At 39.0% G+C, this 21,240-nt stretch overlaps 1 protein-coding gene across 2 annotated transcripts in view; it reads left to right on the top strand.

Moving 5' to 3' along the window:
* acap2a (ArfGAP with coiled-coil, ankyrin repeat and PH domains 2a) overlaps positions 1-20,303 on the top strand; it is a 60,272-nt gene extending 39,969 nt beyond the window's left edge. For both annotated transcript variants that reach the window (XM_079614263.1, XM_079614262.1), the window contains 10 exons: positions 470-675; positions 1,979-2,048; positions 2,130-2,224; positions 4,604-4,797; positions 4,924-5,025; positions 5,195-5,287; positions 16,196-16,413; positions 16,554-16,663; positions 17,931-18,041; positions 18,157-20,303. In XM_079614263.1, coding sequence (XP_079470389.1) covers positions 470-675; positions 1,979-2,048; positions 2,130-2,224; positions 4,604-4,797; positions 4,924-5,025; positions 5,195-5,287; positions 16,196-16,413; positions 16,554-16,663; positions 17,931-18,041; positions 18,157-18,307 — 1,350 coding nt within the window. In that variant the 3' untranslated portion in view covers positions 18,308-20,303. The remainder of the gene's footprint in view (positions 1-469; positions 676-1,978; positions 2,049-2,129; positions 2,225-4,603; positions 4,798-4,923; positions 5,026-5,194; positions 5,288-16,195; positions 16,414-16,553; positions 16,664-17,930; positions 18,042-18,156) is intronic.
* The last annotated feature ends 937 nt before the right edge of the window (positions 20,304-21,240 follow it).

The following is a 21,240-nucleotide window of genomic DNA, read 5'->3' as shown; positions in this document are numbered from 1 at the left end:
ACAAACAACTGACTTTACATTATCCCTTACGTAATGGATACCCAACATGGTTATTTTATGGTACAGAGCAGAGTTTATCTCAAAAGATTATTCAGGTTTTCACTCCTGACTAAGTTGGTCCTCAGCCTAACTTTTCTTTCAACCTGGCCAAGGCAGTTTAACTGGGTCATCAGCTGTTTTTTCCAGCAAATAGGTAACCAGTGAATAAATAACCAAATCCCCTCTAAAACCAACCAAAAGACAAGCCTGACCAGCAAACCATCTTAGGCTGGGTTTTTTTTTAAACAGAGTAATGTGAAAGGGTGTATAGAAAGTTAATTGAAAGTTAACCTTGCCATGTCTGTCAGGAAATTAGAACCCTTTCAATAAGATAAGATTGTATGCTGTTGAATAACCTATATCTGACCACTACTACTAGACCACTGTAATGTACTTTACATCTAAAATGAATATATTTCACATGTTGTAGAGCCTGGACAGGCAGTCATCAGCATCTATGGGCAGTCTAGACTCAGGCTGTGAGTTGGTGAAGCTGGTTAAAGGCGAGAGTGCTCTACAGAGGGTGCTGGCCATCACTGGGAATGAGTTCTGCTGTGACTGTGGCCAGAGTGATCCTCGCTGGGCAAGCATCAACCTTGGCATCACGCTCTGTATTGAGTGCTCAGGCATTCACAGGTACTGTCACAGTGAGGTCTGCATAAAGTTGGTCCACTAAAGTTAAGACTACTGTACAATTGTCTTAAAGTGGTCTTAGTTTGGAATACAACACTGCTTACTGCTGTTCAAAAGTTAACTAACTTAAGGTAATTGCTCGTCTCTCTCTTTTTTAAGGTTAAGGAAATTTAATAGACATTTAAAAATATATGAATGTCATTGCACCATACGAACAAATTTGTAAAGAACGCTTTTCTATTTCAATATATTTTAAAATATTCAGTGTCACATGATCCTTCATAATATGCTGATTTGGTGCTCAAGAAACATTTATTTTTATTATTAATATTGAAAATCGCTTTTGCTGCTTCATGTTTTGTAAACCGTGATATACTACCACTCAAAAGTTAGAAGTATGTATGAAAAAATAAAAATAATACTTATAATCAGGAAAGTGTCACAACACAGGGTGTGTGCCTAGCAGGCAGACAGTTGAAGACTCAAAATATAAACACGAAGTTTAATAAATCCATACAGTCAAGATAATTCAATAAGGGCAGAGTAACACACAGCGTGACGTGACCATACAGAAAATGAATGAGGGTTCAACTTATATAGCAAACACAAACAACACTAATTAATTACACACAGCATAATTTACAGTATGACCACACAGCTGAAACCAAAAACACAAATGAGGAGCAGGAAAACTGAACAAGGAAGACACGTGACAAATGAAAACAAGCTGAAAGTCCATGAAAAACAAAACTAACAAAACATAACTGTGACAAAAAGATGCTTTAAATTGATCAAAAGTGACAGTAAAGACGTGTAATGTTACAAAAGACTTATATTTCAAATAAATGCTGTTCTTTTGAGCTTTATAGACTTTAAATAAAAACATATTTATTAACATATATACGTCATATATATATGTCAACACATATAATAATAAGAACCATTTTTAATAATTGAGCACCAATAATAATTTATAATAATTTACCACCAAATCAGCATATTAGAATTTTGTGGCAGGATTTTTCAGGATTCCTTAATGAATAGAAAGTTCAAAAGAACAGCATTTATTTGAAATATAAATCCTTTGTAACATTATAAATGTCTTGACTGTCACTTTTAATCAATTTAACATTAGAATGATTACTGAAGGATTGTGTGAAACTGAAGACTGTAATGTAATGGCATGCACCAATTATAGGTTTTCTTAAAAAAAACTAAATGTGTTTTACTTCCTCACAAATTCATTCACAACTTTCCACTTATTTTGTGGATCGCTTGTATTTTATTCCCCATATTTTCTTCTCAGGAGTTTAGGAGTTCACAATTCAAAGGTGCGATCCCTCACACTTGATTCATGGGAGCCAGAGTTGCTTAAGGTAAATGTTCATACCCTTTTGTTCTTTATTTGTGCAATATGTTCAGCAGTCTTTTCACTTTATGTTTTTTTATGTTTGCAGTTGATGTGCAAGCTGGGAAATTGTGTCATTAATCAGATCTACGAAGCTCGTAGAGAAGAGATTGGCGGAAAGAAACCTCAGCCTGGAGACCCCAGGTATTCCCACCCACTCCTTATTTTGACTGAAGGTCTGATAGATGTGAACCACAAGATAAACACTGCAACAATATTACAGTAATAATAAAACTGTAGTCCTCTGAGTCTGAGGTCATTTTCAATAAAAGACATGACTGGTTGCTATACAGCTGTAACGGACTCAGGCTTGGTTTTGGTTTTGAATCCATTTGCAGAAGTTGTATTGAATTATTAAGTAATAAATCCAAATCAACGGCAAAGAGATGGTCAAAGATATACAGGCTAGGTTCAGTGAACAAAATAGACAGTCCAAAGAGGAAATCACAGCAGCAACAAAAAAGTAATCCAATAAACATGATAGCCGAGAAACAGGCAAAAGAAACTTTGCAAAGTGTTAAAGGAAAACATGTCTCTTTATACCTAACAAGCAGGAAGTAACTGTAGAAGAAATGGAGTGTGGTCAGTGGTGAGGGCTTCCTCTGGTGGTTGGATGGAGCAGATGTTACAGAGCCCCAGGTAGCCGGGGATGGTTCGCTTTGATTCTTTGAGAACGAATGGCACATTCTCAGATGGTTCACCAGACCAAGGGAACAGAGGTTGATAACCCAACACATTGAAAGGGGGTGAGTCCTGTGGATAAATGGATTAGCAAATATTCACCGCATGGAAGAATTCACTTCACCTCTGTTGTTCCTGACTACAATATGACCTGAGGTAATGTTCAATCTCCTGGTTCAATCTCTCCACTTGTCCATTAGCCTTTGGGTGGTCGTCTGAGGATAAACTGACATTAATGTCCAACGGTTTGCAAAATTCCTGCCACACCCTTGATGTGGATGACATGATGGAACAAGGGAGTGGCTGTTTCCATGGCAGTGGGAAGACCATTCAGTGGAACGAGATGACAAGCTTTAGAAAAACGGAATTGGAATTAGGTAGATCTGTGACAAAGTCTACAGATAGGTGTAGGGTCCCCTACACATTCCTCAGAGGCCCTGGTCCTATCTATTAGTATGGGGGCTACAACCACTGATGAGGCGAGAATGGAATCTTGGTTATTTTGGAAAAATATAGGGTCATACCTTCTAGACGAGAGCATCTGCTTTACTGTTCTTGCTTCCAGGAAAGTAATGACCTGGTTCTTGGGAGAAGAGATAATAGAATGAGATCTTTTCAAGTCAACTCAAGTCACCCTTATTTATATAGCGTTTTTTATAATACAGATTGTTTTAAATCAGCTTTACAGTGATAACAGGAAAAATAATGCAACAAAGTGATGGATAATTGTTGTTGTAAAAAGTAATTTAGCTCATTTATATATATAGCCGCTCTGGAGAAAACAGTGATGTCATCATCCAGCTCAGTTCAGTTCTCATATATTGCTGTTAATTCAGGCAGATCAATAATATTGTTAAATATTAAGTGTCTCCAACTAAGCAAGCCAATAGCCAAAGGTCACGGTAGCAGGGTGACAGAATGGAGAGAAAAACCAGGCTCAGTTGGGGGGCCAGTTCTCCTCTGAACAGATTATGATTCAGGCAGCATTACTCCAAAGTCAGATTGGATTGGAACATTCCGATTGGATCATATTGTCCAACTTGTAGAGTTATTGGGACAGTCTGTTGTGATATGCCTGGTCCTATGTGTTCTTTGTCGACTGCTGTGATATTAATTGAAGGGATGCATGGCAGAGTGGGGATCTTAAGTTCCTGGATGAGATTGTTATATATTAAATTGACTGCAGCCCCAGGATTCCACTAGCGCTGAAACATATTGTGTTTTATTAGAAATCTCAATGGAGATGGATAGAGTGAAATATTGGCGAAGGGCATTAAGTAAATGTTAATTTCTCACTGTTTTCCTTTGAGGTGTTGTTGGCTTTGTTGGGACAGATATTGCTATGATGTTTGGGTTGGCCGCAGTAAAAGCATAGATGCTCCTGTAGACGATGATGTTGTTCTTCTGGTGACACTGGTATAGCTGATTTGCATGGGTTCTGTGGACTGGGGCATGGAGAGAGCAGCAGCTTCAGCTGGAACAGGAGCAATTTTGGTTTGTTTGGAGTGGAGGTTGTTACGAATTAGATTATCTAACTTAATAGCCATGGTGAAAAACTGTGATAGGTCCATGGTTTCATTTTTAAATGCTAACTCCACTTGTTTTAAGGGCCACAACATTCCTCCCACTGTGGGCTGCTAGTGATCTAAATTGGATGGCATATTCAGTGGCTGATCGATTACCTTGGCATATGTGCAACAACTGTACAGAGATATCCTGCCCTTCTGCAGAATATTGACAGACATCTTAAATTTGCTGAGAAGTTTGTAACTGTATGCCATTGTCCCACATATTCTTAAATATTCTTAATACTTGTTTGCATTTCTGTCTGTGCAATCCAAGACAGGAGATTGAAGCCTTCATCCGTGCCAAGTATGTAGAAAAGAGGTTTGTCCTGAAACCTACAGCCCAGGAGCAGAAGGAAAAGATCATGACGTTTAGAAAACTTGACAAACGTATAAAGGGAAACATGGATTTTCTTCCCCCGCGGCCTCCCCCTCCCACACCCAAACTCCGAACTGCCTCCAGTACCTCAGGTGAATGCTGGGAGACTGCAGATCAAAGACAGGATACTGGCTGGAATCAGTTGTATCTTTCAGCCAGGTGGGGTTTATCTTGACTGAAAACTAATGCTTTTTTGTTTTCCCTTCCACTGTGAACAGCTTCCTTTAGTGGTCAGGAGGTACGACGTGATTCGCTGTTCTGCCCCGATGAGCTTGATTCTCTTTTTTCCTACTTTGATACATCCTCAAAGCTGCAAAGCTGTAAGTGCCATGATCCATGAATCAATGCTGTGTGTCTCTAAGTTTAAGTTTCTTTTATATTCCCCACCGCTGTCTTTACATTGTGTAACAACACTATGGCATGGCAGGGTATATTGCTGCACTATTCTCATGGCTCATGCATGTTTTGACTGTATTGTTGTAATGGCAGTGAGGAGTAAAGACAGCGGGATTCAGAACAGTGCAGATGGGAGCAGAGAGATGTTGGCCTCCACCCCGTCCAGCTCTAGCCTGAGTGAAACAGGTGAGTTAACAGTAAATACGTTTCAAACCCTCAGAATGCCTCTAACACACAGCAAAGTTTAATCTTCTCAATATCTTAGCTGACAAGTGAATCATATTTCCATATTATGACTGAGAAACCAATGGTATGAATAGTATATGTATATTAGTATCAGTGGTGGGCCATCAGGGCCAGCAAGGCCTTCTCTGCTGGCCTTAACACTATGAGAATCACTGACTTGCACTTTAATATATATTTTTTATGAATGAGTATTAAATTATTCCCAATAGTCCGTTAGCGTTTCTCTTGGTTGCGCTGCTTCCAGTAGTGTATATTTATTTTATTGCTTTTATCCAATCATATTTCAGTCATCATGTGTTGCCAGGGTCAAATATATCTGCTTCGAGGCCTTCAGAATCGATAGTGCGGGCGCCTGTAGCTTAAATGAATGGCAATGAAACTGTTGCTTTAACCAATCAGATAATCGGTCAGATTTAATCAGCCAATCAGATATCGAGTTGATTGCACCGGGGCCATCTAGCAGGCGTACAATAACGTAGGCATTCCCACGCCCTTTGATTGGATGGTCAGAGCGTGTACTATTATTACTGGTAGTCAGAGCTAGCTAACCGCATCTGTTGCGAACTGTGTAAACTAAAATACCTGTAGATTTCATAGTTTTTCAAACCACAAATTAATGTTTATTTCCTTCCTCGACCACCAGCAGGTTCAAACCAACCGGAAAAAATCCCTTATTCTGCTTACGCAGAGTCTCGGACCTCTATCGATCTCTCCGGGTAAAAACAGAACAGACTGCAATGTAAAGTTATGCCAGGACTGATTTTGAAGGCAAAAGTCCCGCTGATCTCAATGATATCGTTCAAAAATCTGTGTGAGAGCTTGTGTCGGCAGTCGGCTGTAACGTTACACATCGTCATGTTTTGCGGTGTTTTCCCTGTTTAACGTCACTGCTTCTATCGAACGTTTTCAATAAATTTGATTTAGTCACCAACCTGTCCCCACTTCGCAGGCTGGTTAACACTCACAACCCCCTCTTTCCTCTGACAGGCTGAGGATCACTCACAAAAATAATTAATCAAAAGTAAATCTTATTCATAACACAAAAAAAGAATATAAGGGCAAACCCAAAAGAATAACAAAAGAAATCGAAACCAACAAATTAAATAAATGAATTTACATCATCACAATAATAAAGAAAACTCACTCGAAGATATATTAACAACAGCTACATCAACAATGCTGTGCGTGCTCACATGGGAGCCACGGCCAGCAGAGCATTGAACCAAACCAATAAACACCAAGTAAAGATATTAGGAACAAATATGACCAGGGCGAGCTGAAATACACAGATAACCCCATGACTATACATTACTTAAAATAAATACGGCCACAAGAGCCAGGGGAGACCTACCAGAAAGCCAAACAGCAATACACCAGGAACTATTATTGTAGTAGTATGACGTGCTTTTCTATCCGGCAAACGGCGCGCGTTCACCAATCAATGTAAACGCTCGGCCCAACTTGCACTTATCCACAAACCGCACAGCACCTAACAAGAGTTGCATCGTTAACCATTTACAATCCGGTAGGTTCGCACAATAATCTCAAACGACCGTCACACTCACCTCCAGCCGGCGCACCAGACCAACAGCAGAAAAATGACGCGCTAGACAACACGCAGCACATTGACACCATGTCCGGTAACAACAACGGCCATCTTAATATACCCAGATGAAATGAGACGCTGATTACCCACGGGCCTCTAGGGCGGAGTCAACACATGCAAACAGGATGCCATCCAAGAGCAGCACTTCACTACAATCTACCCCTCCCCTTTGCATCGTCGCCCTGACAATGGACTAACAACCAGTAACCATAGTATTCAGGTCCAGGGTCTGAACACCCCGGTTACAGAATGGGACACTGAAGGCACCCCATTCAACAGGGGCCTAGGAAGATGATGGAGATTTGAGTGTCGACCAGCAGTCGCTCTTCCAGTCCTTCGCAGACCAACCTCGCTCTCCCCAGGCCCATCTTCCGGCCCAGCGGATTCAGCCACCAAACTAATTTCAACCCCACTGTTCCCCTCTGGGGTAATCACCCGTCCTATGGGGACCGGGTATGAAGACCCTGCTGCCATTGGGGGGGCAACATGCTCGGATGAAACTGGACTTACACAACCAGGACCCCCCAAGAAACTCTCAGGACACACCCTCACCAAGTCCGCTTCCTCTTCCTCCTCTTCCTGCAATACCACAGGAACAAAGGGATCACTCGAGACACTGGGAAACACAGGGCCAGAGGGACCCCTCTGGATCAGACTCTTCAGTTGTGAGCGGTGGACAGTTTTTACTGTATTCCGATTTCCCACTGGCGCTATAGTGTAAACGGCACCTCCCTCTCGAGGGGCTCTCACTACCTGGTAGACAACTGAACTCCATAAATCATGAATCTTATGACGACCCCTTACTCCGTAGTCAAGGAGGTACACCAACTGGCCCTCAGCAAGAGGTACATCCTTTACCTGCTGATCGTGCTTTTCCTTACGCTTTGCGGCTACCATATGTAAACGTTCCCGTGCTCCCTCAAACGCCACTCGCAGCCTGGTCTGATGTGCGATGATCCATTCACACACCGTCCCTGCCACTGGTTCCTGTACCCCACCCAACAGGAAGTCAACGGGCAATCGGGGTTCTTGACCAAACATTAAAAAATGTGGAGATTCTCCCGTGGCTTGGTGAGGGGTGGTATTATAAGAAAAGAGGAGCTGAGGAAGACAAGACACCCAGTCCCTCTTTCTGGAAACAGGCAGTGTGCGCAACAGATTATGCAAAGTTCGATTAAAGCGCTCGCACTGGCCGTTACCTCCTGGATGATAGGGTGTAGTGCGAGACTTACCTACTTCATACAGGCTGCAAAGCTGGCGGAGCAAGAGAGACTCAAAGTTTGGAGACGACTGGGAACCCCAAACTTATAGAACCACTCGATTACTAAGGTCTGGGCTACCGTTTCTGCCCTCTGGTCCTTAGTCGGCACCGCAAGTGTGTATTTGCTAAACACATCGGTCATAACCTGAACACTACTACACTATTAAAAGTTCTTAATTCAGGGTGGACATCACTGAAGGCCTAGGTGCGAAATGCACGGCCCGCCACTGATTAGTATGAATTTAAGTCAGAAACAAAAGGCAAATGAGCCTGCAGGCCATTGAGTCCCAGAATGAACTCCATCCCTCAGAGGAATATCAGGGCCAGGCTAAAGTTGGAGCCAGGAGGCCAGTCCAGAGGACAAACCCAAGAGTGAGGTCAGGGCCAGGAAAGAAGTCAATAACCAGAGATCACTCTGGACCTGCAGCCACAAGCCGAGCTGAGACGTGTAAAGAGTATGGGTATGGCTGTCAGGAAAACCTCAGGCTGGGCAAAGCAGAACTGGACAGAGAGCTGGAACACAACACTGATCAGTACAAACAGCTGTTATTTAAATCCTATCCAATGGTTGAAAGGAAAGCAGTAAACACGATCACTAGTTGTGACGGCTGTCAATCAAAAGGTGGAGCGTGATTCGTTCCATGTGCTCCCTGTCAGAAAACGAATAGATAATTCGGTCAATTATAATTTTAATTTTACAGAATTGATCAACTTGTTGCCTGCTGTGGTTGTTTTAACCACAGCAGGTTAACATCCTTTCTAAAAAATATGAACGTTTTTGGTTTAATATATAAGACTGTCAATGATCTAATTTCATGTTGTTTTATTTGTTCATTGTTGATTTTGTTGGATTTTAGTTGGACTTGGTCAGAACTGTTTCAAAAATAGTTATCTGCATGATGCCTGCTGCCTTTGGGCTCAGTGATGCTGAATTTAAATGACATGTAAAATAAAGACATGTTTTTATTAAGTTAGATAGACATTATATAACAGTTTCAGGTTATGTTTTAGTGTTGGTAACATGTCCCACGTTGTCCCACACAAACTTATAATCGTCCCACATTTGGTTTGTTTGATGGTGGTCACCATAACTGAAGCAGTGTTCAGACAGAGTTGATATGGGCAGTGTAATTAGAGAGAGAGGGAACAGCCGAGAGGGAAATTATCTATAGACACTTCAATGGTTCGCTGCTGGGGGGCGATCTCAATGAATCCGCATGATTCATTAGTTCACACAGAGATCGCCCACCAGTGGTAAATCATTGAAATTTCAAAATGTTTCGAAACAGTTATGACGTAACGAAGCCTTTTTTACTGAAATCTGGAAGTTCGATACATGCTCCGAACCATGATACGAAACAAAAGATTCGTAAAGGTTTTAAAGGTTCATGAAACAGTGTTTCGAAATCGCCCATCACTAAAAGTCACCTTTATCTATATACTGTAGAGCTTTATACAATAAAAGATTGTTTCAAAGCAGCTTTACAGTGTTACAGTGTTAACTGGAAAATGATTAAATTATGCAAATGGAGTTCATTTCAGCTGTACAGCAGCTCGAAAAGGAAATAGTGTCATTGTTTAGCTTAAAGGGTTAGTTCACACAAAAATGAAAATGCTGTCAGTAATTACTCGTCCTTATGTTGTTCCAACCCCGTAAGACTTTCGTTCATCTTCGTAACACAAATTAAGATATTTTTTTTAATTAAATCTGAGAGCTGTCTCACTACTCCATAGGCTTCTATTGTAATTGAAACTTGCCGACCCAGAAAGTTATTAAAGGCATTGTTAAAATAGTCCAAGTGACTACAGTGACTCAACCATAAGTTTATCAAGCGACAAGAATACTTTTTGTGTGCAAAAAAAAAAAAAAAACTTAATTCAACTACTAATCTTCTTCTGTGTGGGCCTCTGAGTGAGTACACGTAGTGTAAACAGTTCTCATCCAATAGTATCAGTGCAGTCAAAACAATAATATTGTTGAATATTTAGCAAGCCAGAACCCCCAAACTCTATCAGGTGACCAAATGGAGAAAACACCTTTGGAGAAACCATGCTCAGTCAGGGAGCCAGTTCTCCTCTGGCAAATGAATGAACACGGTTTGATTATGATTCAGGCTGCATCACAAGTCAGAAATCAAATTGTGGATTGATAGCATATATTTCATCCAGTTCCTTTTGCTTGAAGATCGGATTCATCATGCCAGTATGGAACCGAAGCTGGTCAAAGTTTCTGTGCAGAGGACTTGTCTGGTTCTTGTGGTCTTTGCTGAGAATCTGTGTCGATGGCTGTCGTGTCAACAAGGTCTGCACAGGGGATTGTCTAGTTGACAGGATCTCTGTTGACATTCAGGGCTGAATTGTGGTTGTGTCTAGGTACAGATCTGGATATGGCTGACTATGATAACCTCAGGATAACCAGAGAGACTAATATTTAATTAGATGCAATTCTTCTTAGGATGTTATAAGTACAGGGACGGACTGGCGATCTGTGCATTCCGGAAAAGTCCAGAACGGCCATCCAACCAAGGGCCATCGGCATTTAAAAAAGTCTAAAGCTCAGGACACACAAAGACAATCGGCCATTGGTCAACGTCGGACCGCTTTTGAGCGTCGGCTGACATAGTTTTCCCGGTGTGTTCCGCACTGTTGGCTCTAATCTGACGCCGTCTGGGTTTTTTAGGCCGATTCGACATGTTGAATCGCCGTCGGGCCGTTGGTGAAAGAGGGAACTCTGATTGGCTGTTCAGTTTAGTAAATAGTCAGTGCACAAAATATTATAGCAAAACAGTGAGCAAAGAAGTGAAAACAGTACAGATAGAAGGCTGATCTAATGTTACGTCATCTTACCTGAGTGTTCCTTGGCAAATATTTCAATATTAACATGAGCAGAGTGGAATAAAGAAAGTGTTTAGCAAAATTGATATTCAAAACAATGGTTTATGTATCTGCAGCCTGCAGCGTCGGTTTCCCTTTTTGAATGACGAATATAGATATCTGCAGAAATAGACAGTTGTTTCATTTGCTTACATTTATATTTGAATAGTTATAACTTATAGTATATAGTAACTATATGTTTTATAATTACAAGTTTGTGTAATTTGGGGTTTCTGTAGCCAGTGACATTTCATTATTTGTATTTTATTTTCAATGCAGATGTAATGACATTGTACATTTTTTGTTTTTATTTGAAGGCTAAGGCTTCATTAATAAACACAACCCCAATCATCATTGGTTTTGAGATGAATACCTTGTCTGATAGGCTGCAGTATTGTGGCATAGTATCAGGACATCCTGGCTAGTGTCTGTCGTGCATGAATAGGGGCGAATGGCCGATGATGGGCCTGTGGAGAACGTTTTTTAGCCCCAGTTCATCCCTGAACAAGTACATCGGGTGTTATGGGAAGTGTTTTCGGTTGACCTCATTTATGCAGCCTATAACAATTCTTTAATGGATGTGAATTATAGAAATGTAATGGTGTTATCTGTATGCCAGGTTAAAGAGATGTGTTTTTAGCCTTGATCTAAACTGACAGAGTGTGTCTGCTAGGCTAGGAAGACTGTTTGGGTGCTAGGAAAAGGATCTACTGCCTGCATTTGGTTTTGATATTCTAGGTATTATCAACTGGCCAAAATTTTGAGATTGCAATACATGTGAAGGACTATGATGCATTAACAGCTCGCTCAAGTAAACCATTGGCGCTAAACCATTTAGTGCCTTTTTAAGCTACAGTCAACAAGTCTGGTAGATTGAGTGGACTTAGCCAAAATGTTTAATGTTTACAACTCTCATGCTCAAGGTGGAGGTAGAAGCGGGTTTTTTTCTAAAACATGCTGATTTATGTTGTTCTGTCTGAGCATAGTGTCAGTTTCAGTGAATATGATAAAAAAAAAATCTTGTCGACTGCAGCTTTAAGTAATTAGCAAGATTTTAAAATGCATGCGATGTTGACAGAAACGGGCTAATATGGTCTTACTTCCTGTTTCTAGTAAGGACTCAGTTGGACCAGTTGGAAGTTTTTTTCTGTTGTTCGGTCATTTTAGACTGAAAATTAAAAAAATCGCTTCTTCATCGGAATGGTACATAATTGTATTACTTTTATGGCAGACCACAAAAAAATGTGTGAACTTAATTCGATAAAAGCTTAATAGTCGTAAAAAATATTCAACACTTGTTTTGTTTGACCACCATAGGAAATGAATGGGAAATACATCAAAATATGAAAATACAGAGAATGTTTTGTGTGTACAATCTACAAATCATCCACGGTGCAGAAAACTGTACTGCAATGACACTCAAAAATATATCAAGAGTTTACCGGGAAATAAATCAATATTTCAGCCTCAATGCAGTAAAAACACAAATTACACATTAACTGGTGTGTTTTTCTTTTTTTACTTCCACCTGATGGATTGATTTTAAAGGCATTGTTTAACATAAAATACTGCTTTAATTTAAAAGTAATAAAAAATATATATATATTTTTATATATTTTTTATATATATATTATAAATATATATATTGTTTTAATTAGAACCATGAAATTATCTCAAAATACAAAAGAAAAAATAGTATTGAACAAAAATAATAATTGATTTTACTGGAAATTAAAAAAAGTTGCATTTCACATTTTGACCACAAACAACACAAGTGTGACTCCCAAATGAACAATACCTAAGCATGCAGGCCAATGCATGCAACCCGGTAGAGCATAACAATAATCTAGCCTTGAGATTGTGAATGCGCAAACTAACTTTTCTGCATGTGTCATTGAGAGCATATATCGTAATTTAGATATATTTTATGATGGAAAAATGCGTTTTTACAGATGCTAAAAATGTGGCTTTCAAATGAAAGATTCAAGCTTGGAATTTAGGCCAAACCCAGAGTGCCGCCCCATATCCCCGGCTGGGAATAGGAACCAAAAGTGAGGAGTCGGGGTGGCGGAGAGATGCAGAAAACAGTTGAGGTAAATAGGTGAGTTGGCTGTGTATATATAGCCTATATATCTTCAGCTGATTAGATAGACCATTTGTACGTGCTCCTCCCAAATCTTTGTTTATAAAACATAATTTTTCGCTTGAATTTCGCAATCTCTCGAGATGCAGACACATGTGAGGCTGACAATATACTTGTTTAATAAGTGACACTTAGCCTACATTTAAAAATCTTTATTTGAATATGGCAACATGCTACCTCATTCTACAATATTTCTATGACTAAATCACTGACAGAGACCGCATCAATCAATCACTGTGTGCATAGAGGTCAACCTTTCTCTTACTTCTCTTTATTCCTTAGTAAAAGTTGGTCTCATCAGTTTTGTGAATACGTTCGTACCTAAGAACTTTTACTGCTTTTTAGGAGAGCTCTTAGTGTTAAGAATGTTTTGTGAACGGCCCCTGGGTTTTCTTTTTTATCTATCTCCCTAAAACTCCTTTCCTCTTCTGATAGTTTATCATTACTATAGATCTTAACAAATGCTTTGGCTAGTACTTAGTACTTATAGCAATTTTTTCTTCATATTTAAGTACCGGTTGTTTTTCCTAATTCCTCCCAATTTCCTTATCATATCCCAGATGTCAGATACCTTTGTTTCCCATAGAATTAAAAACCTTCCAATATTTTCTCTTTGCAGCTCTTGTAGTTCTTCACACTGTTGCTTTGGCTTTTATATCGAGCAAGATCACAAAAAGCAAATGTTGATTTAACTTTTCTAAATGCATTATTCCTTTCTTTGTTTGCTTCTCTTTGACTTTGATGCCTTCCCAGTTATCTATATCGCTGTGTATAACACTACAGATTATGGCGTTATATCCTTTTATTTCCGCATCTAGTTCACTTAATTGATTTGATCTATTACTACATTCTATTTAAAATTTCTTCCCAACTACATTCATTAGATTCCATCTGAATATATTTGATCTGTACCTCTTTTCCAATAGTACAGTAGGGATCACTGGTAATAGCTGACTCCTTCATGACTGCATAGTACTTGCAGCCATATGTTCAGAAACTAATGTAAGATATTACTGATTCTTGACCGTGTAACCATTGTACCATTACCATCATTAAGGTGAATCAATCCTTGTTCATCTAACATTCCTTAATTGTACTTTCATTAAAATCTGTACAGTTCATGTATTATGAGCATGAGCACCCTTCTGTATTATGAGCGTGGTATTCATCACACCATATTACCTTATGATTACTTGAGCTCCCAATATCTTCAAGTATATCTTTATTAAGTTATGAATCACAGTAATGCTATTATCTGGCCAAATTTCTATACTGCCTCAGCCTTATTATTCTCTTTCTCATTCAAATGCAGGCCTTGTTTTGTGAGACCATTTTCTGTTTCCCTATCCTTACGTACACTGTAAATATTGTATACATATACAGTAGCTTCAGGGTTCTTTCCTAATTCATCAAAAAACATCTTAAACTCTTGTCCGTTTGCAATAAGGCTTCTGTTCCACTGTATTAGATTCAATCTTTCCCCAACTGGGCATGTGTGAGCCTGCAGGTCCTGCTCTAAGTGCTTCATTAATTGTTTCTATAGTGTACATTTAGAGTAATGGGGTGTATGAGCTACCCAGTAAGAGAGTATATTCCACCACTCCAGAGAGTTAGTTGTCAAAGAAATGTGATGGTTGTGGTGTAATTCTGGATGGTGTAATGCTATGCAACATCAGTATGGAGTGTGTGGAGAAGGAACAAAGTAACTGCGGGGGAGAGCGTAGTGCTGCGTGTGAGGAAGGTAATGTAAAGAAAAGAGCAGTAAAGATTCAGAACATTAAAGTGACAAGTGATCTCACATGCAGAAGCAATTAAGAGAAGGCAAGTCATCAACGCCCAGTCATGGCAATTTAAGTACAGTTAGAATGCCTGAGAATGAGAGGAGTGACAAAGAAATCTCTAACACAGTTCCTGATATTCATAGCAGAAGTGATTAGTTGCTCAGCAAACGTATAGTAGAACAGAAAATAGAAACAAAAATACTTGGAAGAAAAATATATCACTATAGAAACAATTAATTAAGCACTGTTTTTCACTTCATTTCTCACATAGCCTATTGTTCTCTTTTAACCTTTAATACTTTTGCTCCAGTATTGGTGTTGATGTCTGTAGAGCTTACTTCATGATTTTTTTTTTTCCTTTTATCTTTCCTATTGACTATCTGCCATCCAACATTATTCAAAGTTCCCTCTGTACCTTCATCCATCTCATCCATTCCTTCCTGATTAACCGTCACTTCCCATGTTTAAATCACAGCTCAGTGTTGCCTTCTACCTTCATACTCGAACATCATAACAGAGATGGAAAACCAACAAGAAAAGCAATGGGGGCCTCTAGTGGCCAAAAATAAGACCACAGCCTAGCCCTGACAAATTGATGAACATTGACAGTTATTGTACTGAATTGAATTACCATTGAACTAAATTGTGCTGAATAATAATGACTTTAGTTGTCTTTTGTAGTGCAGCTTTATTACTGAATCAAATTTGTTTCACAAATGATGAACTTTGCAACACTGACACTGTTATTGAGCTGACATGATTCAACATTGAATTGACTTGAGCTGGACACTATTGCCTTCTTTAGAACTGTTTCACAGCTTAAATTGAATTTGTTTCATAATTGATGAATTTTGCAACATTAAATAGTATTTTACAGGTTTTTTGTTTGTTTTTTAAGCTAATAATCTGCCAAAAGTTATAAAGCGCTATATAAATAAATGTGACTTGACTATAAAATAAAGTGCTACCTTTTTTCTGTTTATACTAAAAAAGTATCCATACGTAATCCCTAAAATTAGAGGGAAAATTTGAGTATTTATAAAATTATATGTATTTAGAGGTAAATCTATCAAATAATGTGACTGCAAAAAGTCAATGCTTTTTTCTATCATGGCAACATTTCCGGGGCCAAGACTCAATGCTTTTTAAAATACCATTGATATTTTGTGTTATTGTGTTTCAGAGCTCCAAGAGTCTGAGTCACCCATGTCCATGAGTCAGGCAGACCGTCCTACTGTGTTCTCTGAGCTGACGGATTCCTCTGCTGGTAGTCTTCTGTACTGGGCGTCCTGTGCCTGCAGCCTTACAGACATGGTGCAGGCACTGGCTCATGGAGCTGATGTCAACTGGGTCAATGGGGAAGACAGCAATCGGACTCCACTAATGCAAGCCGTACAAGGGGTAGGTACTTGTGGGACAACTGACAATACATCAGGGACCTGTTGGCAGTTGCATGCAGTAGTTCGGTTAAAGTACTGTTAAACACTACTTGTTGAACTTAAACTTCTACTGAATATGTCTTTATATATTTGTGTGTTCAGGGTTCTCTGATCACCTGCGAGTTCCTACTTCAAAATGCTGCCAGTGTGGACCAGCAGGACGTTCGTGGCAGAGGACCACTGCATCATGCCACCATACTGGGTCATACTGGGTAGTTATATATCTATAACTTTTCAAAAGCTAAAAAAACATAATTATGATGTACAATAGATAATGCAGTAAATGTTTTAAAGGCACTCAGCTAAATATAATGACAAATATATACTTTACTGTTCAAACGTTTGGGATTACTATGATTTTTAAAAATAAATGTATACTTTTATTCTGCAAAGATAGATTTAATTGATCAAAAATCACATTGATAATGTTCTAAAAGATTTCAAATAAATGCTGTTCTTTACATGTTCTGTTTATCAGAGAATCCATTAAGCAGCACAACTATTTGCAACTGTGATAATGCACGTCCTTATTTTGCAGAGTTCCTGGGTCAACATATTTTGCTGATCCTGGAACAACAGTCCTGTCTGAAAATGTAATCATAACCATATCCCTACCCTTAAGTAATCACTAAAATTAGATGGAAATGACAGATTAATAACACTGATGTAGAGCACTTGACCCTGGTTGTAAGCCTAAATTTGACAAACTGTAAACTTGTCCCTCAAATCTGATTGGTTGATTGCAGTGTTGTTCCAGGATCATCAAAGATGTTACCGTTTATAATACTCCCATTATAAAAGGGTGTGCATAATAACATCATCCCTAAAACAAAAAGAAGCTTTGTCGCATAAGTTTTGTTGTATCACTAAAAAATCTGCCCTTGAGCCGTTTCCATACATAATTTTGCATATATCGCAAATTAATAACATATCTTTCGGATCCTAAAGATTTTTAAAATGCAGAGAGAAATGAGACAATTGAATTTAGCAGTTTACTGCTTACTATTTTCACAAATAATAGGTCTATTATTAGGTCTATTGGGACATTCAAGTAGCTTTTATTAACATGGCTTAGAAAAAAAACATTACTGGTGTGCTTCTTGAGACAAAACAAAGGCCCTGCCATATGTCAGTGCAAGTTGCTTTGAGGTAAAACAGCTCAAACATGCATTTTAGTCTGGGACTTAAGACTAGTCTGTGAAACTGGACACTAGAGTTATGTCTGTATTGCATTTGAGACTGCAGTGACAGCACATGGGCACTGAATTGAGTCCAAGTAACATTACATTTTTATTACATTTTTAATTTGGATCTTGAAGTACTGGTAATTTTTACATCCCTAATAAATAAAAAACAAAACTACAAATAAAGAACTATATGTTCAATTAAATGAATCTTTTGACTGCCCTAATTTGCTATGTTTTTATTTGGACTTATTAAAATAACTAACAGTCTTTTCCTGTGTTGATGTGGTGTCAGTCAAGTATGTCTGTTCCTAAAACGAGGGGCCAAGCAAAACACTGTGGACGCTGATAACAGAAGTCCGCTGTCCATTGCAGTGGAGGCCGCCAATGCAGACATTGTCACTCTGTACGTCTCATAATTCAACTGCCTGCTTCTTTATCAAAGAATTTTTTTAAAAGCCAATGCCAATGTGTGATGGATCCTAACTTCAAATATTGTTTTTCTATCCTTCGACTCTAAGGTTACGCCTGGCCAAGATGAGCGAGGAGATGAGAGAGTCTGAGGGAGCTCTTGGTCAGTCCGGTCAATACCCTCACCCTCAGAGTCACACCGAGCAACAGTATAAAAAATGCATTCAAGAATTTATAACTTTACAATTACAGGAGTCATAAACTTTCACTCTCCATCGTGTCTTCTGCAGACCGCATAACACTGGTTGCCACAGAAGATGTGGATAGGAATGTTACTATTGTAGATTGGACAAGCATCTTTTAGCTTTCATCTTAGTCTTTGTAGCATCCAAGCCATATTTATTTATTATATGTTTCTGAAACCATGTGTGTGACATCACTTGCCAGCCATTAGCCACCAGGCAATACTCTCTTATTACAAAAATGCAAATATTGATGGTCGATGCAAATCAGATCACAACCCTTTTGCCCCCTTGTGGCGCTGGCCCTGCTCCTGTCACACACATCACACACAGACATTTTGTTTTGCAAACACATGCGGCTTCTGAAGACAAAGTCTATTTATAGTTGCAGTAATGTATTACGCCACGTCCTATCATCACGTTCAGCCAATCACAGATTGGCGTGTGTAAACACATGCTTTACAACGAAACATGCCCGTGCGTCAAACCATGGCTTTCACTGCAATGTGCTCATATTCAGAATCGGAATAATCTGCATTTGATTTATAAAGATTTATAAATATTAATCGAAATTCTGTTTCATGTAAATAATTCATTTGAAGTACCCACAGTTCATATACTGGCCACTTTTTTAGGTACATCTTTCTAGTACCGGGTTAAACCCACTTTTGTCTTCAGAACTGCCTTAATTCTTTGTGGCATAAAAAGACAAGGTGCTGGAAAAATTCTTTAGAGATTTTGATCCATATTGTCATGAAAGCATCACGCAGTTGCTGGAGGTTTATCGACCATGATGCGAATCTCTTGTTCCTTCACATCCCAAAGCTGCTCTACTGGACTGAGATCTGGAGACTGTGGAGGTTTGAGTTTAGTGAACTCATCATTATTATTCGATTATTTGAGGTTTGTGATCCACGGTGTCATGTTGTTTAGGCCAAATTTGTACCCTAACATCTGAATGTCCCAGCAGAAATCGAGACTCATCAGACCAGGAAATGTTTTTCCAATCTTCTATTATCTAGTTTGGGTGAGCCCGTGTGAATTGTAGCCTCAGTTTCCAGTTCTCAGCGGACAGGAGTGACACCGGTGTGTTCTTCAGCTGCTGTTGTCCGTCTGCTTCAAGCTTCTACGAGTTGTGTGTTCAGAGATGCTTTTCTAGTAATAATCATTTGTTACATTTATATAGCGCTTTACATGGAAGGGGGAATCAACCACCACCAGTGTGCAGCATCACCTGGATGATGCGACGGCAGCCATACTGCGCCAGAACGCCCACCACACACCAGCTTACTGGTGCAGTATGGCTTACTGGTGCCAAACCACACGCCAGCTTACTGGTGGAGAGGAGACAGTGATGAAGCCAATCAGTGTATGGGGATGATTAGGAGGGCATGATACTTCTGCATACTTTTCGGTTGTAGCAAGTGGTTATTCGAGTTACTGTTACCTTTCTGTCAACTCAAACCAGTCTGGCCATTCTCCTCTGACCTCTGGCATCAACAAGGCATTTTCACCCACAGAACTGCCTCTCACTGGACATTTTCTCTTTGTCTGCCCATTCTCTGTAAACCCTACTGATGGTTGTGTGTAAATCCCAGTAGATCAGCAGTTTCTGAAATACTCAGACAACCATGTTCAAAGTCACTAAACAAATATTTCGTCCCCATTCTGATGCTCAGTTTGAACTTCAGGAGATCATATTGACCATGTCTAGATGCCTTTGAGCGTCAACTCAGACGCATTGAGTTGCTGCCATGTGATTGGCTGATTAGATATTTGCGTTAATGTGCAGTTGAACAGGTGTACCTAATAAAGTGAGGCCAGTGAGGCAGATTAAAACATTGAAGAATACCTTGAAAAAGTCAAGATATTGAAGAAAAAATCAATAAATTACTGTACAGAATTATTCAAATGAATTAAAAATGAATATATGTCTTTGTTTATTTGAATATGATTTTGGTACATACATGAGCTGTGAAGCATATATGGACATTAAAACTAAAGCAGTGTGCATGTAAACATGGTCATTTATTCATCTGAACACTGTACACATTGGTTGAGTGCACTTCCATTTAGTTTATGTACCTGTCATTTCCGTTCTGTTCCGAGAGTCTCCACTTGTATTATATTATTCAATGGATTGGATTTAATATAAAATGACAATGTGTCTCATGTTTTGTGAATGCTGGTTTAAAAACTACCTCATGCTAATGCATACAAAATATGTTTTTTTAAGATTTCAAGGTAAGACACTTTTATCACCATTTCAGAAAATTCGAATTTATGTGCAAGGTCTAAGATAAGTTATTCTTCCAGCATCTGCTACTATCTGAAATTAAACTAACCAGCATCAAATCCCAGTTGTTTTTCATGTGTTGTAAAAAAAAAATTATAATAATAATAATAATTGCATCTTTAATCATTATAGGGGCTCAGTCACGAACCTCTGTTGTAGTTTAGTTATGGTGATCTGCATGTGCTTGTAAGATTATTCATATCCATAGATATAACCACAACCTCTGGCCAGATATGCTAATTAATTCACCAATAGTAATCCTACATACAGTTATATGATTAATCTATGAGAATTACAATAAATAATACTATCATGAGTCATTGTATAACCTAACATATACTCGTTTTATGAAGCACACTTTAAAGTTACTGGACCAGTTAAGTAACCACCAAGAAGAATTTGTTGAACCATCTATGTTTTACCCACAGCATTAAATATACAGCAGAGTATTTCATTCCACACACAGGGTACTTTTTTATCCCTGTGGGCACCAAACCCATCTTAAGTGTTTGCTGCCAAAAAAGCTTTTTGTTTGTTTGTTTCATCTGTCCATAGAACGTTTGAAAAGCACCTGACACCACTGGAACTTCAAACGGGACGGGTTTTATGGACAGATGAAACAACAGCAAAAAAAGCTTTTTTGGCAGCAAACACTT

Source organism: Phoxinus phoxinus (assembly GCF_949152265.1).
Source record: "Phoxinus phoxinus genome assembly, chromosome: 5".
Taxonomy (NCBI): domain Eukaryota; kingdom Metazoa; phylum Chordata; class Actinopteri; order Cypriniformes; family Leuciscidae; genus Phoxinus; species Phoxinus phoxinus.
This window is presented reverse-complemented; position numbering and strand designations above follow the sequence as displayed.